This window comes from Hemitrygon akajei, chromosome 8 (assembly GCF_048418815.1).
Source record: "Hemitrygon akajei chromosome 8, sHemAka1.3, whole genome shotgun sequence".
In the NCBI taxonomy this organism is placed as follows: Eukaryota; Metazoa; Chordata; class Chondrichthyes; order Myliobatiformes; family Dasyatidae; genus Hemitrygon; species Hemitrygon akajei.
In genome coordinates this window covers 118,902,936-118,929,282 of record NC_133131.1, presented here as the reverse complement: position 1 = coordinate 118,929,282, position 26,347 = coordinate 118,902,936, and the positions used below count along the sequence as shown (strand labels likewise).

General features: G+C 37.6%; 1 protein-coding gene across 1 annotated transcript in view; it reads right to left on the bottom strand.

Moving 5' to 3' along the window:
- The window catches only part of dnah5l (dynein, axonemal, heavy chain 5 like), a gene marked incomplete at its 5' end in the record, with an annotated part of 260,289 nt that overhangs the window by 20,107 nt on the left and 213,835 nt on the right, over positions 1–26,347 (bottom strand). Inside the window, 3 exons of the mRNA XM_073055303.1 lie at positions 12,952–13,084; positions 22,755–22,943; positions 23,864–24,211. Coding sequence (XP_072911404.1) covers positions 12,952–13,084; positions 22,755–22,943; positions 23,864–24,211 — 670 coding nt within the window. The remainder of the gene's footprint in view (positions 1–12,951; positions 13,085–22,754; positions 22,944–23,863; positions 24,212–26,347) is intronic.

The window sequence follows — 26,347 nt, the reverse complement described above, 5'->3', positions numbered from 1 at the left end:
ACTCTATCTAATTAACCCATTTGAAATCTATTCAGATTTCATTCATTGTTACTCTTCTATTCCCATGACCTGCTGAAATTATTATTTCAGAAACAATGTAAGGTTAAAACATGAAAGGTGACAGTTTGGCTCATTAATTTCATATCTGTTCTATAACAAGAACAATGCATCAATTCTTGTATGCATAACCTATTGGATTGCATTTCTTTTCCTTTTAGGAACTTGTACAGTTCTCTCTTAACATCCATTATTTCCCCTGGAGTGCATTCTAGATTCTAACCACTCATTGCTTTAGGAGGATTTTTCTCATGTTTAATTGTCTTGATTGCATATATGAATGTTTGTGACTTCGTCTAGACACATCATTGATCAGATATTGTTTCAACCTCCTTTGTTCCAAAGAGAATAATTCTGTTTACCCAGTGATTCCAGTAAAAATAGTACCCCATTCTTGAAATCTTACTGTAAATTTCTTCTGCACTGCTTCAAAGGTCGTCTTGTCTTTTCCAAAGTGAGATACAATCAGCTGAATACAATGTTCTGTCAGTTAGTTTGAAGTAAATTTATTATCAAAGTATGCATACTATATACAACCTTGAGATTCATTTTCTTGCAGGAACCCATAGGAAAATAAAGAAATACAACAGAATTCATAGAACATAGAAAGTTACAGCACATTATAGGTCCTTTAGCCCACAATGTTGTGCCAACCATGAAACCTACTCTACAGACTGCCTAGAATTTCCCTAGTGCATAGCCCTCTGTTTTTCTAAGCTCCATGTACCTATCTAAGAGGCTCTTAAAAGACCCTATTGTATCCGCATTCCACACACCCACCACTCTCTGTGTGAAAAACTTACCCAACTTCTCCTCGGTACCTGTTTCCAAGCACCTAAAAACTATGCCCCCTCGTGTTAGCCTTTTCAGCCCTGGGAAAAAAGCATCTGGCTATCCACATGATCAATGTCTCTTATCATCTATACACCTCTATCAGGTCACCTCTCATCCTCTATCACTCCAAGGAGAAAAGGCCAAGTACACTCAACCTACTCTCACAAGGTACGCCCTCCAATCCAGGCAACATCCTTGTAAATCTCCTCTGCACTCTCTCTATAGTATCCACATTCTTCCTGTAGTGAACCCCATAAATATTAAAGACAGAGTCTACAGGCTGTGGAGTCGGTGCTGAAGTGAGTGAAGCTATCCATGTGGGTCCAGGAGCCTGATGGTTGTAGGGGAACAACTCTTCCTGAAATTGGTGAGGTGGGACCCAGGACTCCTGCATCTCCCGCCCGATGATAGCTGTGAGAAGATAGATAGATAGCTACTTTATTCATCCCCATGGGGATTCGTTTTCCACTCTTCAGCCTTGACGCTGTAATCTGGCTTGAAGTCCACCCCAGCGTCCTCATTTCTGGCGATGCATTCCTGACAGTCTAGTTCACCCACCCAACCCTTCGGAAGAAATTAAAGAAGATTCAAAATTTTGTTTTTTAAAGATGAGCTGAACACTGCCCAGAAATTAGATCTATACGCACCTGTTTTTTTTTGTGTGTCCTGCCTGCTTTGAAGCATTTGTGTCTGTTTTCTTCTAATGCTGACCCTAACCACTCAAAAGGAAATTGGGCTAGGTACCTATTAGTCACCTAATTAAAATGTCATTCCTCCATATTTCATACATATCAGGACATCTGTTGTCAACAGAAATTGGCTTAAAATGTCACAAACTACAGCTTGGTTTAACTCTCAACATAAGAAGCAGATCATGTTGAAGGTAATGAATCACGTGAGATTTAAAGCGTGTGCTTGAGGGTGATGTATTTATATTTTATAACTCCCACTAGTCAATTTAATGTATTAAAATTTAATTGTCCACAGCCTTGAGCAAGGTCAGAACATTGAAACAGGGCCATCATCAGCTCATCAATGCCTTGCTCTGTAGCTCAAATGCTAAGACTGCCTGCAGGGAACAGGGACACTGGCAGTCTGGGATAGGACTACACTGTGTATCTGGAAGTCCCTATCAGGGGAGCTATACACAATTAACCCTGTCCTTTCCACCACCAATTTCCTCACTCACTTCTCATGAGTCACCTGGTGACTGGTAGAACAGTGCTTACTTACTTGTGTGAGCTAGATTTTAATATTTCTTAAATGGTAGTGACCATGATAATCATTGCAATGTCGTCTGAATAGATTAAAGTTCTTGTGCTTTTAAAATAATGCATGTTTATTTTTCTTAGTATCCAAACATGCATTGATTGTTACTTGAAGGTTATACTGTGAGATTGAAGTCTACATTACCTGCTGAGATTTATAAACCTAAATTGGATGAATCATCTTCTGTGGATTTGATCTAAAACACTAAGAAAGCCACAGGCTGAATTTGATGGGAATAAATCCCAGAATTCACATTATTGCCAGCAATGTCCAAATCCTGAAAAAGGTTTTACAAATGCACCGGCCTAGCAGAAATTAAAATTCTTGCATAGAGTATAGACTTAATTCTGTCTGATCCTATCTGTATTATGACAGTAAAGACACCTTTGTTAGATTAATGTTTATTGACTACAGCTCCAACCTATGTACTATAATTTTAAGCAAAGTCCTCTAAACTCTGAGAACTGGGACTCAACACCTCCCTTAGCAATTGGATCTTTGACTTCCCAACCAACACTCCGCAGTCAATAAGGCTAGGCAGCAACACCATAGGCATGATTACCCTCAACGCTGGTGCTCCACAGGACTGGGTCCTCAGCCCTCTGTTCTACTCCCTAGACACTTATGACTGCATGGCCAGATTCTATTCTAACTTCCATATAACCATAAAACAATTACAGCATAGAAACAGGCCATCTGGGCCCTTCTAGTCTGTGCCGAATGCTTACTATCACCTAGTCCCACCAACCTGCAATATAACCATATAACAAGAATTCATCTAGAAGAATTCAGATAATACCACTGTAGTGGGTTGCAACTCAAATAATGATGAGTTAGAGCAAAGCACGGTGATAGAGATCCCAATGACATGGTATCATAACAACAACCTTTCCCTCAAATTCAACAAAACAAAAGAGCTGATCACTGATTTCAGGAAGAGGGGTGATACACTTGCTGCTGTTTCTATCAACAGTACAGAAACTGAGAGGGTTGAGAGCTTCCTGTTTCTAGGAGTGAACAACACCAGTAGCCTATCCTGGCCCAACAAGAAAGTTCATCAGTGCCTCCACTTTGTCAGGAGATTACAGAAATTTGGCATGTCCCTTTGAATCTCACCAATTTTAAATTGATGCAGCATAGAAAACATCCTATTCAGATCTATCACTGCTAGGATTGGCAACTGCTCTGCCCATGATGCCAAGAAACTGCAGAGTTGAGGACACAGCTCAGCACATCACAGAAGTCAGCCTCTTGTCTATGGGCTCTGCCTATGCTAAGGCAGCCAGCATAATCAAAGACCTCGCCCACCTGGGCATTCTCTCCCCTCCCCCCTTCGGGCAGTAGAGAGCTCGAGGACTGCTTCTATCCTGCTGTTATAAAACTATTGAAAGGTTCTGTTGTTTGATAAGATGGATTCATGACCTCTAAACTTGTCTTGTAAAGCCTTTGCAGCTTATTGTTTACCTGCACTGCACTTTCTCTGTAACTATAACACTTTATTTGCATTCTGGTATTGTCTTACCTTGTCCTATGTATCTTATTACACAATTGTAATGAAATGGTCTGTATGAATGATATGCAAGACAATTTTTTCTCTGCACCTCAGTACATGTGGTAATAATAAACCATTTTACCATTTATCCTGCAATTATCTGTGTAAATATCTTGGGCAACATACATAACTGCTTCTCTCTCAAATATTCAGTATAACTATCAGCATCTGCCCATATGACTAGCTTAAGTCATATGAGAAGAGAATGATATGTACAGCACCTTTACTTAACTCAGCATATATTTTACAGGTGCAATTCAAGATTTAAAATGGGCCACAGAGCCATAGCTTATACAGCATGGAAACAGGACGTTCAGCCCAATGCTCTCATGCCAACCTAGTTGTGCTCCTGATCTAATCCTATTTGCCTTCATTGACCCATATCCCCCTAAGACTTTCTTAACTATACACCTGTGTAGTGTCTTTTAAATATTGTAATTGTACCTGTCACTTCCTCCAGCAGCTCATTCCACTCACCTACCATCCTCCGCAAGAAAATAGGCAAGTAGCCACAAAAACAGGCATCCATTAATTCTATTTTTTCTGCTGATGAACAAGTCATCAATCTGCTTACATCTGATTTGTATTGTTAATTCAATGTCATTAATTAAAGGTGAATGCTAAAAACCTCACCTGTTAGAATGTTTTTAAAAAACATACACAAATCTTTCTCATTCTATAGTATGTATAGCAGAGTAAATTGTATGGGATCCTCTGTGCATGTATTGCATTGAAGCAAGAAGGTGTGGCAGTGATGGGAATTGGCAGTCAATGCCTAATTGTTATTGCTAAAACAAGATTATAGTGTAGGTACTTATTTTGATGTGGTGAGGGCTTTGAGTGCAGGATGAGGCCTTAAATGAAGAGTCTCTCCCTACACAAGCCTTTGTCAAGGTGTGGTGAACTACATATACCTGTCTGGACACGCCCCCTGCTGACTGCTCCTGTGGCTCCTCCCACAGACCCCTGTATAAAGGTGATGGAGGTCTGAGCCTGGTCTCTCAGTCTCCAGGATGTAGTATGGTGGTCACTCACTGCTCGTTCCTTCTTCCAGTCAATAAAAGCCGATACCTCGCTTTTACATCTCAGAGTGAGTTATTGATGGTGCATCACAAGGTGGGTAGGATGAGGAGTGGAAAGAACCAGTGGTACAGAATTACATCAGATAGAAGGACATGGTATCCACTTCCATTATCTAGCCACCACTCTGGGAACATATGCCCTGAAGCAGTTCCACTACTTCAAGTCAAGTCACTTTTATTGTCATTTTGACCATAACTGCTGGTACAGTACATAGTAAAAATGAGACAACGTTTTTCAGGACCATGATGTTACATGACACAGTCCAAAAACTAGACTGAACTAAGTTAAATTTAAAAAAAAAACACAGAAAAAAAACTACACTAGATTACAGACCTCCCAGGACTGCATAAAGTGCACAAACCAGTGCAGGCATTACAATAAATAATAAACAGGATAATAGGGCAGTAAGGTGTCAGTCCAGGCTCTGGGTGTTGAGGAGTCTGATAGTTTAGGGGCTATCCAAGCTTAGGGGCTTAGGACCAGACGTTACATAGTCTGGTCGTGAGAGCCCGAATGCTTCGGTGCCTTTTCCCCGACGGCAGGAGGGAGAAGAGTTTGCATGAGGGGTGTGTGGGGTCCTTCATAATACTGTTTGCTTTGCGGATGTAGCGTAAATGATGGCGGGAAGAGAGACCCCGATGATCTTCTCAGCTGACCTCACTATCCGCTGCAGGGTCTTGCGATCCGAGATGGTGCAATTTCCAAACCAGGCAGTGATGCAGCTGCTCAGGATGCTCTCAATACAACCCCTGTAGAATGTGATGAGGATGGGGGATGGGAGATGGACTTTCCTCAGCCTTCGCAGAAAGTAGAGACATTGCTGGGCTTTCTTTGTTATGGAGCTGGTGTTGAGGGACCAGGTGAGATTATCCACCAGGTGAACACCAAGAAATTTGGTGCTCTTAACAGTCTCTACGGAGGAGCCATCGATGTTCAGCGGGGAGTGGTTGCTCCGTGCCCTCCTGAAGTCAACAACCATCTCTTTTGTTTTCTTCACATTCAGAGACAGGTTGTTGGCCCTGTACCAGTCCATTAGCTGCTGCAACTCCTCCCTGTATGCTGACTCATCATTCTTGCTGATGAGACCCACCACGGTTGTGTCCTCGGCAAACGATGATGTGGTTTGAGCTGTGCATTGCAGCACAGTCATGGGTCAACAGAGTGAACAGCAGTGGACTGAGCCCACAACCCTGGGGACCCTGTGATCAGTGTGATGGTGTTGGAGATGCTGCTCCCGATCCGGACTGACTGAGGTGACAGTTGTAATTAATGGGAAAAGCTTCTTTAAAATTTGCATATTGTGCAAATGTGTTGCTTACTTATTTCCTAGACAGCAGGAATTATTCCCATGAACATCCTGATGTTATTGTGATCATCAAATTATAATTCATATGAATTCAAGTTTTAAATATAACTAACCAAATGCCAAGTATCATAGACAGAAAACATTCTCTTCTAAACGTTAGTCATAGTCATAGAAAAGTACAGCTCAGTAACAGGCCCTTCAGCCCTTCTAGTCCATGCCAAACCATTTAAGCTGCATACCACCATCAACCTGCATTATAGTGCATTCTTCTGTAGAATGTGGCATTAAAATAATCACTAAAAAGGGTTTCTGGCTTGTTCTGAAACTCAAACACATAATGCAAAGTGACAGTAATACATTTTTGCAAGGTCTCATGCAGAAAGAAAATTAAATGTACTCTTAATATCAGTGTGCTATTAGGGGAACTTTAACTCCCAGGCAGAAAGATGACAGGATACCAAAGCTATTTTAATAACTGGATCTCATTAATATTCCATTGGTTGTCTGCCTGCATGAAAATGGCTTTTAGGAGCAATTCAGACTGAGCTTTTCAGCAGTCGTCAGATAGCAATTAAATACAGTGCACAGGTTCGTTTTGAGGCAGAAATGAGGAGGAGGGAGGAGGATCCCTTTATTTTAAAGAAAGCTTCGAAGTTTAGAAAATGAATTATAATTATGATAGAATGTTACATTTCTTCTTGTTTGGGAGCCCCAGACACAGTATTAATTTATATTATGTGTTTTTTTTTTTAGAAAACAAAGCCATGGAATCAACTCTGTTAACAAAGGTTTTTCTATTGTCAGCAATCCTGAGTAGTAAGCTATCATCTCATTAGACCCAGTAGACACCAAAAGAGTTCAATAGCTTCAGCTTCTTATCTTCACCATAATAGCCATATTTATAATGGTCAGCTTATTTAGATAATCCAGCTGCAAGTCAGTTAGATCTTCTACAATAAGCATGAAGTAACATCAAATTCAGACTCTCACAAATGCATTGATGGAATTCAAGGTGAGCCTACATGACAGATAATGCACCCTCTTCATTTTAGGAAGTTAGTTGAGATTGAAAATATCCTGCACTTGTTCTGGTTTTGTGCATTCTGTGATGGCTAATTAGGCCATTCTGAGAAACACAGATATTTACTTTGAAGGAGCAAGAGGTGCCTGTTGGAGTGCACAAGTGGGTAGTTATGAGATGATGGACTCCTTCCTCTGCTTAAACCAGTCCTGGTGTAAGTAGGGACAACCTTGAGTCCATGGATTAAACGTTATTTATAATCATTTTGATTATTTTACTTTTATGTTTTAATTGCACATTCAGAGACGTAACGTAAAGGCTTTTACTCCTCATGTATGTGAAGGATGTAAGAAATAAAGTCAATTCAATTAATTTATGATAAATTAATACAAGAACTACTCTTATTATTTTATATCTAAATATGTTTTGATTTTTAAAAAATCTACTCTTTTAAAATGACACAATATCAGAGACATTTGAAAATATTGCAAGATGCCTTGACATTAATTAGTAAGAGGCCATACAGACTTGGGGATATGATTCTAGGTCCTGGTGTCACTCTCCACCCCCTCCACTATGTGCAAGAACTGCAGTGTGGTGGCCTCCAGAATAGACCATTTAATGAATGCTACACAAGGTAAAGGGGGCCTGTGATTAGTGTGGGAGATGGAGCAAATTGGGCATAATTCAGTTCTTTAAATTGCAGAGAAGAAAAGAAAATTGTCAAGCTCCTACAAAAAAAGGAAACTAGCGATGAAGATGTACAGTAATTAACCAGAGAAAATGTTAAGGCAGTGATAGAATGAAGATAATTGTGGTAATGAGAATGTGAAATGCACAGAAGCTGCTAACTTTCAATGGACATATTTAGAAAGGTAATAACTGCATTCTCAGATGGTAAGGATCCACAAATTAGAATATATTTTTTAAAAATCATAAAAATTAGTGCCAGTAAGTTCTGTTTCACCGAGTAAGATATTGAATTTAATTGTCTTTTCATTTTTTTAAAAAAACACTAATCATCAAAACCTACTCTGGAGAACGTCTTAAATTAATTTAATACAATTTTAGTCCAACTGACAGAACTTCTTAGTGAAACTAGATAGTAATTAATTCTCACATCTTCATCTCCAGAAATCCAATGTAGAGTCATGGCATACATTACAAAACCTATGGTATTGGAAAGGCAGAGGAGGTGCAATATGCTTTATGATTAATTCCCCATGGCACACAAATATGGGCTTCCTGTCCCTGTCCTGTTCAACTGACTTGGAAAATCTGGCAAACAAGTGTTGTCCATTTTATCTGCCATGGGAGTTTTCAGCCATCACCTTGGCAGCAGCGTATATTCCAGCTCAGACCCATATCAAACAGGCTCTAGATCAGGGGTTCCTGGACCTCTTGCTTAACGACATTGGTCCATGGCATAAAAAAGTTTGGGAATGCCTACTCTAGATGAACTGAGCAACATTATCAACAGACGTGTACCCGGTAGGGCTCTGAAAACCGGTGCCAATCAACTGGCAGGTGTGTTCAAAGACATTTTCAACCTCTTACTGCTACAGTCAGAAGTTCCCAACTGCTTCAAAAGGGCAACAATCATACCAGTGCCCAAGAAGAACAGGGTGAGCTACCTTAACAACTACTGTCCAGTAGCACTCATGTCTATGGTGATGAAGTGCTTTGAGAGGTTGGTTGTGGCTGAAATTAACTCCTGTCTCAGCAAGAACTGGGACCCACTGCAATTTGCCAATCACCACAATAGGTCTACAGCAGATGCAATTTCATTGGCTCTTTAAGGGGCCTTGAATCACCTGGGCAATACTAATACTTACGTCATTGATTACAGCTCAGCATTTAACACAGTCATTCCTACAGTTCTGCTCAAAAAGCTCCAAAACCTGGGTCTTTGTACCTCCCTCAGTAATTGGACCCTTGACTTCTCCTGACAGATGAGGATAACTTCATTCATCTCAATTCTGAACTTATTCCACAACCTACAGACACTCTTTCAAGGACTCTAAAACTCATGTTCTCAGTATTATTTATTTTATTTATAATTTGTCATCTTTTTGCATATTGCTTGTTTTGCAGTCTTTGTTTTATGTACAATTTTACATAAATTCTATCTATTCTATTACTTTATCTGGCATTCCTGTAAATGCCTGAAAAAAAAATTAATCTCAAAGTAGTATATGGTGACATATACGTACTTTGGTAATAAATTGACTTTGACTTTGTTTGGTCCACAAAAGAGCTATGGGATCCACACCTCAGTTTCCATGGATCAAGTCTGTCACAAAATAATTTGTAGACCTTTGTAGAAACTGTTTCAAGCTCGTCATCTGATGCACAAAAGAACTGTATCCACACCATTTTCTATCCACTGCTTGGGCAATTTAGGGGGGAAATTGATTTTCAGGTGGCTGTCAGCTCTTCCTCACCATGAACAATAAAACCACCCTGAACAACATATACCACTCCTGTCAATAGCTACAGCAAGTCACATAAATAGATAATAGTCCTGGAAAAAGGCTTTGAACAGGAATATCTAGGGCAACTCTGAGAGGTAAACTAGAATGTTTCAGAATGACCAAAAGATGCAAAGATTTGTATTTTCAAAATCAAAAGTATCAGAATCAGGTTTATAATCACTGGCCTGTGTCGCAAAATTTGTTCCTCATCAGCTATCTAATCTACAACAGGTACTCACACTTAGGCAACAATGAGGACTTGCAGATTGTGGTGATGGCATTTGAACTTGTGACCTGATTTACTCCACTGGATCCAGCACTACAGTTCAGTTATATTCTAGTCTCTCAGTTGTCAGCAGTGCTGCCTGGGTCATTCTGTGAGGTTAAGGGTTAATGTTTTCCTGGGTGCCCTCACTGAAATAAATTTTGCTTTATTCTGTCTTGCTTCACCAATTGTTCGATTTACTTGAGAGAAAATTATTTCCTCATACTCTTATCCTTGATGTATAAAAGATATTTTATACAGTATTAGCTATCTCATACACAGTTTTAAGTCACAGCAAATGCATGAGCAGTTACTTTCTCATCATACTTACGGGTGGCAGCTTCTTTCCTTCTGGGAAAAGGTTTCAAATAGTGCAATAGGGTAGTGAAACACTAGTGATGATTCTAAAATCCCATGAGTCTGAGCAGGCCCCTCACCCATGACCTGAAATCTAATTTAATCTCTTTACCAAAATTACTACTTCCCTTCAAATAGAAGAAATAATATAGCTGCACATGGAATCATTAATCAAACTCCTGGATAAAGCTGTAAATGTTTTTGAACATCTACAGCTTTAATGCAACTTATCACAAATGTGCAGCTATTTGACAACCTACAACCTTCGAAATGCGTACTTTCACCCATTCGGAGAAGTCAGGAAAGATTACTTTTCACCTCAAACATCATGGAAATGGAAATAAAATGGGAAGTCTAAGTAATTAACCTATTCTTTTACAGCTAAAATGGAATCCATTCACCTTTGGGCACATGGGAAATCAATTTCTGTATTTGAATTAAATTCTGTGGGGAAAGATAGCAAAGCTTTAAACATATAAAATGACAAAATGCACCATCAATCCAATATTGTAACTTCCTGAGATAAAAGGTTAAAATAAAATGGAAGCTCTATGTAAAGAATACTAACACCATCACACTGCTGAGTACATGAAAACGTTGCAGATTCCTTCCCATCATGAACATCTGAGACTCACCTGGAGAACACATGCTTCCAGGCTAGTTGTTAATAACACACCATTGACCGTATGACCATAAGATATAGGAGCAGAATTAGGCCATTTGGCCCATTGAGTTTGCTCCAACATTTCATCATGGCTGATGTATTTTCCTTCTCTACCCCAATCGCCTGCCTTCTCCCTGTATCGCTTCATGCCCTGACTAACCAAGAATCTATCAACCTCTGCCTTAAGTATACCCAATGACTTGGCCTTCATAGCCACCTGTGGTGACCAATTCCACAGATTCACCACTCTTGGGCTAAGAAATTCCTCACCATCTCCATCCTAAATGGATGTCCCTCTCTGCCATCTGGTCTTAGATTCCTTCACCATAGGAAATGTAAATGTCCTCTTCACATCCACTTTGTCAAGGCTTTTCAACTTTCAATAGAGTGTTGGTAATAATTAAGTTCTAACCTGAAATTTCAGATGTCCACTTAGCAATTGCAACACAAACATAATTCTATAATAGGTATAGAAGCATAACAAGGTTGCCACTTAAGTAATCCAGTGGTTAGTATTAATTTCCGAGTGATATCAATTCAAGTTCTGCCATGCCAACAAATTTGATCTTGGTTAACTAAATATTTGGAGTTAAAAGGCTAATATAGGCTTACAGTAAAAAACAAACAATTTGGTTCATTAAAATTCTTTAGGGAAGAAAATATATCATCCATAAGTAATCTGGCACAGATGTGACTTAAGACACACACAATGTAATTGGTTCTTAAATGTCCTCTGAAGTAGCTTCATATGCCTCTCAGTTGTACCATCTCAGTACACAGAATGAAATCACATGGACCGCTAAGCATCAAATGAGGTATTCTCTCGGCTTTGGAGAAAGTGAAGACATCCTTAGCCAACATAATGCTGCAACATCCTCCTCAGAACTATCAACAGACTAGTCAGAACTGCCAGTCAGCTGCTGGCACTTTCAGACTCACATAGTTAAGTCTCTTTGCCAATGTCCTAGACTCCTCTATCACAGATCATGGGTACATTCTGTCCCACAAACAGGACCAGCCTGATAGACATGGTAGCACAGCAGTCGGCATATTGGAAAACTAGACCACGGAGTCCTTAAGCTTGCATCCAGACCTCATACAGACTCCATGCATAAGGTCAAGGATGTAAGCCTTTTGTTCCTAAACAAATAGTCCTCCCTTGGTTGATGAGTTTGAACTCCTCCATGTTGAACAGAAACAGGAAGAAGCACAGTGCAGTATAGGCACAGAATGTGCAAGTACGTCAATTTTCATTACCAAAGTAGATTGAGTACCACCAATGAACTAAATAGTTGACTTCTGGAAGTTAAAACTGTAAGAGAGTGTAGCAGACAGTGAGGTCCAAAAGAAGGGAAATATATATGTGACCTTTTCCTCATTAACCTATCTGCTGCAGGTGAATTAGCTCAGGACAGTTTTAGAAGGTGTAACCACTACTTGCAGAGACAAAATTCTGAGAATATTCTCCAACATGTGTGGAACTAGCACCATGGAAAGTGGATCAAGAAGTTGAAAAGTGGGTATTCATGTATGTAACAAACTGTAACCAAATGGCTCAGCGTATCCTTTGATATCGGGGATCAACCTTAATTCAAACAGAAGCATAATTCACATCTGTTACCTGGGAATTTCCTTGTCAGCTATATGACACTTAGGTACATTCAAGATTAACATACAATATATAAGTATATAAATATCTACTCATTAAAACCTATTATAGTCAAATAAACACAAATAAAACAATACAATGAAAATATCGACAGAAATTGTTTTGAATATTCATCACATCTTTAATTATTATCATTATTTTAAGAATGATATCATAGGCACAAAGTCATTGTTTTTCCTATTGTAATATTGCAATGCATTCATGAGAGCACCATATTGTCTCCTTCAGTAGGGCTTTTAGTCTGACAATAAAGATGATATAAGCCACAGACTGAGTGTTACTGTGTAATTAAGAATTAGTTCAAAGAATAAAAAGACATAAACATTGGTTTCTAATACAAGTTCAATATTGTAACAAGTTTTTCTGATTTCTTGCCATGATAATGAAAATTAAATCTTACCATCTATAGCCAATTTCAGGTCCGTCAGTGTACTCCGAACTCGTGAAAGAACTCGTTGCATTCGATCAATTTCCTGACGTAAGAAAATGTTCATTGGCTGGATTGCACCCATTTTCTGCAGTCGAGCTTTTACCTGCATATCATGGTGTAAATAATGTTATTTTACATCACCCTGTGATATATAACATAGAAAGGTGCATATGATATACTTTTTACTAAAATTCAAATAGCTTTCGATGCGAAAACAAATATTCTGTGAAATAATTTGCCAAAAAATAATCCAATATCAACACAAGTAATTGTCTGTTAATTCCTTCCATACATTAAGCATGATGAAAATGTCAATCCTGAAAAGTGACATACATTTTATTCAGTATAATGGCAAATACTTACTGCATTATTATATATTAATATCAAAAGTCTATGGCTCAACAACTGCTTTCACAGAGATCACTCATGACTTCAGAGTAAAACTTCACTTCAGTAGAAGTAACCATTAATACTGCAGACATAATGAAAAATCAAGAATCTGACAAATCTGAAACATTAACTCTATTTTTCTTGCCCAGGTGCTGTCTGACCTGATTAGTGTTTTCAATATTTTCTGTTTTTACTGCAAACATATTTTAATGTTTTCAGCAATGAACATGTTGGCATTGATCAGTACGAAGTAAATCAGTAAGTCACAAAGAGCTGCAATGAAAGTGATGCTTTAAACCCATTCTGGGTTAGCTGGCTTGCTACTGTAGGAAATAATTGGACACATTATTCCACTCACTGTCAGACATTTGCTTAATATAGAGGTTATACTGCAGCAGTTGTGCAAATAATATGAATAAGAAATCTGATAACACAAAGTTTTACTAAGGATTTAATTTCACATATAACCTTTTCTCTAACAAGCAAATGCTTAAAAAATGTGTTGCAATGAAATAACGCTGAAAATATTTATTATGCATGTTAAAAATTCTTTAAGAAATACAGTTGAACCGTCAAAAACAAACATACCCAAATACAATCTGTATTATCCAGACTGTACAAATATGTAATTTCCATAGCTCTGATCTGACACATACCCCATGAGAGCTCAGTTCAGTTATTATATGCAGCAGGTTATTTCATACTCTGTTTTAGTCTTTCCAATCTCTAGTTTAACCTTAGGCCATTCTCATTCTTATTCATCATACTTTTTCATAGTAAAATGCATTTTCCATTTTTATGCAACTCTGCTAACCTTCCAATGTCTTGTTGAAAAATGTAATAATCCTCGATATTTTCTAAACATTCTTTTTTCAGATTTATGAGAATGTATCCTCAACATCCAAGTCCAAATCACTTATATTAATCAGAAACTTCTGCTGTACATTTCCAATTCTTTGACCAGTTTGACCATGTTTCTTATCTGTCACAATTGAGTGTTAATGGGGCAGAAATATAAAACAAAATAGACATAGTGTTTTATTATTATTTTCTTCCATGAACTCAGAAACAAACACAAGGACAAATTATTCTTCCTGCTTCTAAATAGGAATGATCCAAGTGAAATTACCATATCTGATTAAAGAAGAAACATAAATATCATTGCAAAGTGTTTGTGGTAGTGATTAGGATACTGAACCAAGCTAATACTTCAGTGTCCATAATTATAAATTATGAAACTGAATTTCATAAATCTATTCAATCGTGAATTAGCATGAGAAAAAAATAACCACACAAGCTTCTGAAAAGTTGTGGAACCTCAATAATTCAATGAATACAAACAGCCATCCCTACATGATTTTGTCCATACATACTACATGCCCTCATTTACAAGTTTAACTCACATAAGTATTTCTCTGTTGCAAAACCAACACAATCAAAGCTACACATGGTTTTAATAAATGAAAGATCATCTTAATGGGCTGAGTGGCCTATTTCTGTTCTTAATTTCTATGTACATTAATATTATTGATGTCCTTGTTAAGTATACTCTAAAATATACATGCTTAGAAATTCATAATTGCTCACTACCATTAAGTGAACTGTATACACAAAATGATAGCAATTGTTTAATGCTACCATCTGCAAATGAATTTCTCAGCACTATATTTTAGATTTGCATTATGCCCTCACCAAAGTTTCATATAAAATGCAGCTCATCTTAAAGCAGCGAATGGTTTAAAATTTGGTGAAGAAAGGTAGCCATGAATTATGGGAGCTATATTAAAGCTGGATCAGGAAACGATATCGACTGCTGAGTTCCCCAAGGACTTCTGTCAGAAACATATTTATCACTCATTTTATTGAAGCAGAATCAAACCTTATTAAATCTAAAGACACTAAAATACTCTGCTGTGATTAGGCCATGCAAAGATGAAAATGAGGATTTTCAGTTTTTGTTAGGATGTTACTGAAAGATATCCAGATTGTAGTATTAGATTTGGTAACTAAATAAATATAGATCTCCCTTCAAAATTAATCCATGATAAGTGGACAAGATGACAAGTTCAAACCACTAAAAAGAAAAAAAAAATCATATAAACATATGTTCCTGCATATATCTTGTAGAGTTGTGCAAGATATTAGTGAGACCACACTTGGAATGTTATATATAATTGTGGTCACTGTACCATAGGAAGGTTGTAATTAAACTCGAGAGGGTACATAAAAGATTCAGGAAGATGGTGCCTAGAACAAAGGGATTGAGTTATGAGGAGAGATTGGGTAGGTTGGGACTGTTTCTCCTGGACAAAGAAGGATGAAGGGTGATCTTAAAGAGTTCAATGAAATCACAAGGGCCACAGAAAAATGGATTGTCTGTCTTTTTCCCAGGGTAGGAGAGACTAAAATGAGAAGGCTTAGGTTTAAATGAAAGGAAAAAGATTTAAGTGTGTCAGAGACAAGCTTTTCACACAACAGGTATTGGATATTCAAGGTCCAAAATTGTTTAATATTATTTTTAGGACAGAAGTGTAAAGGAGAACAAAATAATTGCTACTCTGGATCCAATGAAGCACAAAAAAAACTATACGATATAGAACACAATAATAACAAAAATAAATACAAAATTTTATATACCGGTACATAGATTGACTATGTCCATAAAGTGACGCTAGGCACAGGAATATCCGTACATAAGGTGACTGACAGGAAATGATCATGCTCTGGTGGGTTAGTGGGCAGTGGTGTTGATCAGACTTGCTGCATGCAGAAAGTATCTGCTCTTGAATCTGATGTTGCTGGTGTGGATGCTACTTAGTCTGCTCCCTGATGGGAGTGGGATTAAGCCAGAGGAATTCATAAAGGCAGGAACAATTACAACATTGAAAATACATTTGTACGAGTACTTGGAGAGGAAAGTTCTAAAGGAATATGGGCTAAATACAGTCAAGTGGCAATAGCTCATGTTGACTCCTTGGTTGGCATGGAAGTATTGTTCTGAAGGATTGTTTTCCAAGCTGTATAACTCTATGTAGATCAGTTTAAGATACTTACTCTAAAGATTAAGAATTTCCTTCTCAATGAAGCAGCCCAGTCATTTATTGATAAAGAATGATTTAGCTCATACATTGAGAAAGAAAATATTCTAGGATACAGGTGCTTTAGGCAATACAGGGACAGAGGTGAACTTGTTTTATTTAATTAAAGAGAACATCGCAGCAATGGCTGGAAATGATATTACTGAAGAATTAAATGGTGAGGCTTTAAGGGTGGAACTGAGAAATACAAGAGGAAGATCACCTTCTTGGAGTTGTACTACAGTTCTCAAAATAATTCTTGGGAATTAGAGCACCAAAGGTGCAAGGAGATTAGGGGGAGTTGTAAGAATAATACGTTATAGGAGATTTCATAGGTCTTCAAAGGAGATATTAATTTTCCTAACATTGAATGGGAATGCCATAGTGTTAAAGGTCTAGATGGAATAGAATTTATTCAGTGTGTTCAGGGAAGTTTCTTCAGGCTGGATTGAGAAGACCCCACTAGGGAGGCGCAAACCTTGATCTACCCTTTGGATAAAAGAAGGGGTAAGAGACCAAGGTCATGGCAGGGCAGCCACTTTAGAACCAGTGACCATAATTCTATTAGTTTTCAAAGTAGTTATGCAAAGGGATTGACTGGAATCTGAACTGGGGAAAGGCAAAATTTGTCAATATTAGACAGAAGATTGCAGAGGTTGTTTGGGCTAAGTTGTTTGCTGGCAAATGGCCCTGCAGCTAGTGGGGAGTTTTCAAGTGAGATAGTAGGAGTTCAAGGAGTATATGTTCTGTTATAGTAAAAAGCAAAGGAATTGGGAACCTTAGATAACAAAGGTTGTTGTAAAACTGGCCAAATAAAAGAAGGAGGCTTAGGTCAGAAAGAGGCTTCCGGAATCAAGTGAATCTCTGGAGATATGTGCATAAAGGATTCCAGGGTATACTGAAAAGGAACACTATGAATGTGAAAAGAGGGAATGAGATGGCTCTGACAGAGAAAATTAAAGAGAATCCTAAAAGATTTTTGAAGAATATTAAGGGAAAAAGAGAGAGCGAGAGCAGGGTGCCTCAAAGACCAACAGCATAGATTTATGTGTGGAGCTGCAGGAGCTGAACACTTTTTCAATGTGTATTTCCCCTCTGTTTTTACCATGAAGAAACATGTGAAGACTTGCCAAAGTTAATTGAGATGTTGTGTGAACTGTCCATGTTACGGTAGAAGAGCTATTGCACGTGTTAAGGTGTACAAAGTTAGACAAATCTCCGAGTCTGAATGAAGTATATCCAAGACCACCATGGGGAGCTAGAGAAGAAATTGTGGGAGCCCTCACTGGAATATTTGTAAAATACCTATCCTCTGGCAAGTAGACTGGAGGATAGCAAATTTTGTGCCTTTATTTAAGAAGGGCAACAAAGATAGACCTAGTAATTATAGGCCAGTAGGTAATTTACTGGGAAACATTCTGAGGAATAAGATACACTTATATTTGGAAAGACAGGTAATAATTAGAGATAGCCAACATGGCTTTGTATATGATAGATAGATAGATAGATAGATAGATAGATACTTTATTCATCCCCATGGGGAAATTCAACTTTTTTCCGATTGCGTTTTCTGATGATATGACAAAGTTCAAAGTTCAAAATAAATTTATTATCAAAGTAGATACATGACACCATATACAACACTGAGATTCACTTTCTTGTGGGCATACTCACTAAATACAAAAATGCAAAAATACAAGCAAAATAATAATGTTAAATAAATCTGCAATATATATCGAGAATGTGAGATGAAAAGTCCTTGAAAGTGAATCTATAGGTTGTAGGAATAGTTCAGTGTTGGGGTGAGTGAAGTTTATTTCCACTGGTTCAGGAGCCTGATGGTTCAGGGGTAATAACTATCCCGGAACCTGATGGCATGGGTCCTGAGACTTCTATACGTCCTTCCTGATGGCAGCAGCAAGAAGAGTGCGTGGCCTGGTTGGTGGGGGTTTCAGATGATAGATATGCTTTCCTGTGACAGTGCTCCATGTGGATGTACTCATGCTGGGATGGGCTTTATCCCTGATGGACTGGGCTATATCCACTAATTTTTGGAGGCTTTTCCATTCTTGGGCATTGGTATTTCCATACCAGACTGTGATGCAGCCAGTCAATATACGATCAATTACACATCTATATCAGTTTGGCAAAGTTTTAGATGACATGCCAATCTTCGTAAACTTCTGGTTCAAGGCCTTCTGCTTTCTTCCTTTTGAAGTCAATAATCAGCTCCTTGATCATACTGACTTTGAGTGAGAGATTGTTGCTGTAGCACCACTCAGCCAGGTTTTCAATCTCCCTCCTATATGCTGATTCATCAGCACCTTTGATTCGGTCAATGGCAGTGGTGTCATCAACAAACTTAAATATAGCACTGGAGCTGTGTTTAGCCTCACAATCATAAGTATAAAGCAAGTAGAGCAGGGAGCTAAGTACACAGCCTTATGGTTAGAGGACAAAGAAGGGTAAAGTGGTAGATGTAGTATATATATACTTCAGTAAGGCTTTTGATAATGAGCATGGGAGGATGCTCTGGAAAATTACATTACTCTGCGAAGGTCTTAGGCACATATACTGTATTTAGCTAGAGTGCCTAAGACTTTTGCACAGTACTGTATTTGTCAATGTGGTGCAGAAAGTGAGTTTATAAATCTGGCGGGAGCAAAGGGTATTGGGAATGGCGAGGGAGGAGAGCTGCATGAAGGATGTAGGACAACTGGAGGAGTGTCACGGGTGGTGCGGAGATGCTGTGATGCAGACACACCCAGCCCTAAGACACCAGGCAAGGTCATTTGATTCCAAACAATTAGTTATTTGATCATTACAGAATGTCAGTGGAGAGGGTTCAAAGGAGGGTCAGAGGAATGATTTTGGGATTGAAAGGTTTTTCATATGAGGAGTACTTGATAACTCTGGGCCCATATGAATGGGGATCTCAATGAAACCTATTGACTATTGAAAGGCTTCAATAGAGTAGATGTGGAGAATATGCTTCCTATGGTGTGAGAATCTAAGACGTGAGGACACAGCCTCAGAATAGAGTGACATCCATTTAGGATGGAGATGAGGAGAAACTTCTTTAGCCAGAGTGGTGAATCTGTGGAATTTGTTGCGATATGCAGCTTTGGAAGCCAGATCATTGGGTATATTTTAAGCAGGGGTTGATAGATTCTTGATTAGTCAGGGCATGAAAGGATATGGGGAGAAGGCAGGAGACTGGGGCTGAGAGGAAAACAGATCAGCCATTTTGGCCAAATGGACTAATTCTGGTCCTATACCTTATGGTCTTATATCAGAATCAGGTTTATAATCACAGTACTGTGCAAAAGTCTTAGGCATCCTGCATTTTTAATGTAAATTTTGTTTTAGGTGTTTAGTTTTCGTCTTCTGTATTAGTAACTCAGTAGAAAAGAGCAAATTTTAGATTTCAAAACATTCATTTTCCAAAATGTTAAATGTTGCAGCGATTTTTTGTATTTTGTTAAAAAAGTGGCATATTAACTAATAAACCACTTTTCAAATTAAAACTTGATTACATTGTAGGTATACAGCCCAGTGTTTGATTAAACAAAGGTAACAAACAGGATGATAATGATCAATGACATAATGAGCTGAATGAACTAAACTGATTAACTGACACAGAAATGGGTGGTAAAAGGAATCAAACTGGAAAAAGGAAAACACAACTAAAAGGTGATGGTGTGGCAGATGTGACAGCTTAACCTTCAAATTATCGATTCTTACATCATGGCTTGAGTGAGTACAGCAACAAGACACAAAGTGTCTCTCCCAAGCAGAAATGTTGCTGCAGACAGGAGTTTCAAGGTGTGTTGTCAAGCTCTTCTGAAGAAGCATTAAGAAATGGACAAGGTTGAGGACCAGAAATGCAGTCGCCAGCCACAGAAACTGAGTACAGCAGATGGGAGATACATCAGATTGACATCCCTTCTAAATTGGAAGTCCAGCAGTACTATCAGCTCTGAACTCACAGAAACTACTACCTAAGTCCTCTCTACAGTCCGCAGAGATCCTGTCAGAAGTAGTCTTCGTGGAAGAATTGCTGCCAAAGAGCCATTCCACAGAAGTGGAAACAAAGTTAAGAGACTTACCTATGCACAAGAAACACAAGGACTGGGTTGCTGAACAATGGCAGCAAGTGCTTTGGACTGACAAGACAAAATTTGACATTTTGGCTCAAACAGCAGGCAGTTTGTCCGTAGAAGAGCTGGAGAAAGCTACATACAGCTAACAGTGAAGCATGGTGAAGGTTTCCTGCAGATTTGGGGTTGCACTTCTGCGACTGGAATTGGTGATCTGGTCAGATTTAATGGGATCTTCAATGCTGAGAAGTAGAAGCAGGTTCTCATCCATCACACAATACCGTCCGAGAGGCGTCTAATCAGTTCCAACTTCACTCTGCAGCCGGACAATGACCCCGAACACACAGCAAAGGTCATAAAGAAATACCTTTAGTAAAAAGAACAAGGAGTTCTGCAACAGATGGTGTGGCCTCAATAGATCCCTGATCTCAACATCATCAAGGCCTACTGGAATTCCTGCAGAAGAACTGTGGCAAGTTCTCCAAGATGATTAGAGTAACCTATTTTCTTGTAAAACTACACAATAGTGTACCTAAGAGAATTGATGCAGTTTTAAAGGCAAGGGTGATCACACCAAATATTGATTTGATTTAGTTTTTCACTGTTTACTACTCTTTATAGTAACCTTTTTGATATTTAGAAACTTTTCATTTCATTATTTTTGAAAGCATGTTTGCTTTATGGAATTTTTTTACATGTGTCTAAGACTTTTACACAGTATTGTGTGTCATGAATTTTTTTTTGTGTGACAGCTGTACAGTCTAATACATTAAATTACTACAGTACTGTGCAATAATCTTAGGCACCCTGGCTATATATATGTGCCTAAGAAATTTGCACAGTACTGTAAATCACATGGCACCCAGGAAGAATTAGTAAACTGGGTATAACATTTATTGGACAGAACAGGATGCTGAAAGGTTGTTTCTCATACATCTGTGTATAATGGTCTGCCCCAGTGGTTGGTGCTGGGCCCACTTATTTGTCATCTGCTGTATATAACAATCTAGATGAGGAGTGGCAAATGGAATTTAATTCTGATAAGTGCGAAGTGTTATATTGTGGAAGGATAAATCAAGTTACGTTGAATGTAAGGCTTTTGGGCACTGTCGCAGAACAGAAGGGCCTTAGAATACAGGTATATAGTTTCCTTAACATGGAGACATAACTCTACCATGGACAGTCCCAAACCCAGTTGTGACAGGAGGAGCCAGCAACCCCATCCCATAAAATACCCAGCACTACAGGAACATCAACAGAAGCTATCAACACCTCATTGCTGGGAGAGGAAGGGTACACCAAGAAGATGGGTTACACCTGGGAAAACGTGAATAGCTGACCCAGGACAGATGACTCTGGTGAGCTACTGTAGGGGTGATGGGCTTCAGAAGGAGAAGAAAAAGAAAGAGGAGCCACTGGTAGATAGGGCATGGAAGCATACTTTTGCATGTTGACTTTTATCAGTCAGCGCACTGAATATAGAAGTTAGGTGGTTATTTTACAATTGTACAAGACATTGATGAGGCCACACTTGAATTACTGTGTTAATTTTGGTCACCCTATTATAGGACAGATGTAATTCAACTGGAAATAATGCGAAATAGATTTACAAGGATGTTACCAGGGATTGAGGGACTGATTTCTAGGGAGAGGTTAGATAGGCTGGAGCTTTACTCCTTGGAGTGTAAGAGGTTGGGGAGTGATCTCTTAGAAGTTTATTAAATCATGTGGGGCACAGACAGGGTGAGCAGCCTTATTGTCAAGGTTGGATAATCAAGAACTAGAGCATGTAGTTTAAGGTTAGAGGTGAAAGGTTTAAAATGAACCTGAGGGAAACTTTTTACCCAGTGGGTGGTAGATATATGGAAGCAGATGCTAGAGGAAGTGATTCCGATTAGATTAGATACATTTAAGAAGTATATGGACAGATATATGGATGACTAGTATTTAGAGGGACATGTGTTAAATGCTGGGAAATGGGATTAGCTTGGATAAACATCTTGGCCAGTATGGACAAGTATGGGCCATGGGGCTGTTTTCTTTGCTGTTTGATTCTATCATTATGTCAAATGGAACATCTTTTCACATTTGCACAGGAATTGACAATTAATTTCAAAATGATATCAATAAAGCAGCTAAAAGAAGTTTTATGATGTTATTTCTTATCAAAAGAAAAGTTGAAAACCTGAGGTGTTTCATATTTTACCTCATGTGGGATATAGTCTGGTGGCAGCTTTTCCAGCATTTCGTTTGCAAGCCGTTGTACGGTGCTTTCTCTAGTCTCTCCTCCACCACCACCACTGTCCTTCGGTTGGATGTTGACTATCGTATTCAGAGTCTCATTTGCCATGTTAGTCTGATAAGTTATATCTGCATTTGAATGAAGTCCAAATACCTAAAAGGGTAAAATATTCTAAATGCCTTTTTGTTACATTAAGTGGTAAAGTAGATTTCAAGTTTCCCATTAATGTTAAAAAATGGGAATTAGATGTGAACATGTTGAGTTAATTTTGTAGTGAGTGGTATACAATTTTTAGTTCTAAAAAAGTAACTTATTTTTCCCTATGACAATGATTGACACATACTTGTTGAAGCATGCATATACAATAAGACAAAAAATGTAAACATTACAGACAAAGAGAAAATCTGCAGATGCTGGAAATCCAAGCAACACACACAAAATGCTGGAGGAACTCGGCAGGCCAGGCAGTATCTATGGAAATGAGTCCTGCTGAATGGTCTCGGCCTGAAACGTCGACTGTACTCTTTTCCATAGATGCTGTCTGGCCTGCTGAGCTACTCCAGCTCTTTGTACGTGTTGGCCCGAAACATTAAATTTGTTTCTCTCACCACGGATGCTTCTGTATCCACTGAGTTTTTACAAAATTTCTTGTTTTTATTTCATATTTCCAGCATACAGATACTTTGCTTTTGTAATTACCTTGCTTAGCTCCTTCCTCCCACTTCTTTCTGAATTAAAGTTTCTCCAAAGGACAAATTAAACAGCAGCCCTGATATCAATAATACCGCCCTTTTTAGAAGTCATGCAGTTACAAAAAAGATCTAACCAGTAGTTACTGCCTCAACTCTATGATATTATCTTATTATTTTTCCATTTGTCAAGTTATTGACCAATCATGTTTCTCATTTATCAATGTTTATTGTATCCTGTAATAGTGTTTTTGATGCCTTGAACAAATGCATGCACAAAAAGTGGATAAGTAGCTGGTTCACTCATAGCATTAAGAGAAAGTACACAAATATTCAAAATGCTGCACACAATGATATGATCTTGGCAAATAAGTTCTTAAATACCTCAGGACTATCAACCAGTGGCAGACCCTCAATGTACTGCAGAATATCTTGAATTGTCTTGCCGTTTGGAATGACATAGCCTTTGTAGAAGCAGAATTTATCTGTGAACATGCACTCCCCAAACCAGACATTAGCAAAAGTGTTGAGTAGTCGCTTGTCCAGATCATCTGTTACACGTCCTCCATACTGTACTTCCCCCAGCATGTAGCGCAAGCAGTTCCAGTTCACACCGCGTTTAACGTCCATGTCATCCAGATGATTTTGCACAAACTGAACACTGGCAGTAAAATCTGCCTGATTAAATTCATATGGAATGTTCCATCCAAGAGGACCAAACTTACGCCTTTCCTGGAAGGTTCATTGGGAAAAGGAATATAGAATATTTTAAAATCGTATATAATCATTCCTGGAACTTCAAAGCTCTATTGTGCAAATTTGGATTTTCTTATATATAGTCATTGTAATAATATGAACCTGTGTTGGGGTGGTAAAATTTTTTGGGCAGCAGTATGCTAATTATGCTCAGGTAATGCATATTAATGACTTCAAATTAAGGATAAATACTGATTTAAATACTAATCCCAAAGCTAAAGTAGTGACAAATGGTCAAATTTCGACACCATTTCAGTTAACAAGATCAACTAGGCAAGGTTGTCCATTATCACCTGCTTTGTTTGTGTTGGCAATAGAGCCATTAGCTGAATTAATTAGAATGGACCCAGATATTAAGGGTTTTAGAGTTAATCAGGAAGAATATAAGATTAATTTATTTGCTGATGATGTTCTACTTTATTTAACAGATCCATTACATTCATTAGGTAAATTATCTTATAGACTAGAAGAATATGGGAAAATATCAGGTTATAAAGTAAATTGGGATAAAAGCGAAATTTTACCTCTTACTAATGGAGACTATAGTCAATGTCGATTAATAACTCAATTTAGATGGCCGGCAAATGGTATAAAATATTTAGGTATAAGAATTGACAATGACACAAAAAACTTATATAAATTAAACTATTTACCACTTTTGAAAAAAATTCAGGAGGATCTTGATAAATGGATGGCATTACCAATAACATTAGTAGGTAGAGTAAATACTATAAAAATGAATATATTCCCTAGATTACAATATTTATTTCAATCATTACCAATACAATTACCCCAGAAGTTTTTTCAAGAGATAAACAAATATGTGAGGAAGTTTCTCTGGAAAGGTAAGATGTCAAGAATATCGTTGGAAAAATTGACATGGAAATTTGATCTAGGAGGGTTACAACTTCCAAATTTCAAGAATTATTATAAAGCAAATCAACTTAGATTTATTGCATCTTTTTTTGAGAAAGATAAACCGGCATGGATTAGAATAGAACTAGACAAAATAGGAGAAAACGTACCAGAAGATTTTATATATAAATGGGAATCTAAATGGATACAGGAAAAGAAAGAATCTCCTATATTAAAACATTTGATTGATTTATGGAATAAGATAAGTGTTGATGATGAGACAAAAAAATCTTTATTAGCAAAGAGATCTTTAATTCAAAATAGACTTATTCCTTTTACAATGGACAATCAACTTTTATATAATTGGTTTCAACAAGGGATTAAATACATAGGAGATTGTTTTGAAGGAGGTATATTAATGTCATTCGATCAATTAAAGAATAAATATAAAGTATCAAATAACACTTTATTTTGTTACTTTCAATTAAGGGCTTATATAAGAGAAAAACTAGGTCAAACAATGTTATTGCCGAAATCTAAAGAAATAGAAATTTTAATTCAAAAAGGAAATATTAAAAAATTTATATCTTGTATGTATAATTTGATTCAAAAACAGGCAACTAAACAAGGAGTCCATAAGTCAAGACAAAAATGGGAAAGTGATTTGAATATTAAAATTGAAGAAACAAATTGGTCAAGACTGTGTCTTGATAGTATGACAAATACAATAAATGTTCGGTTAAGATTAGTGCAATATAACTTTTTACATCAATTATATATTACACCACAAAAAATAAATAAATTAAATCCAAGTTTATCTGATCAGTGTTTCCGATGTAAACAAGAAACTGGTACATTTTTACATTCTACATGGTCTTGTTCTAAAATTCAACCTTTTTGGACAAATTTAAGACTTTTATTGGAACAAATTACGGGAATAAAACTTCCTCATAATCCAATATTACTTTTACTAGGTGATATTGAAGGGACAAAACCGAAACTCAAACTTAATAAATATCAGAAAGAATTTATAAAAATTGCGCTGGCTGTAGCCAAAAAGGCTATTGCAATTACTTGGAAATCAGATACATATTTAAGTATAGATTGTTGGAAAAAAGAAATCTATGGCTGTATTCCATTAGAAAAAATTACTTATAACTTAAGAGATAAATATGAAACATTTTTGAAAATCTGGGGCCCTTATTTACAAAAGACAGGACTAAATATATAGGTGCTCTGAAGAGAAAATTAATGGTT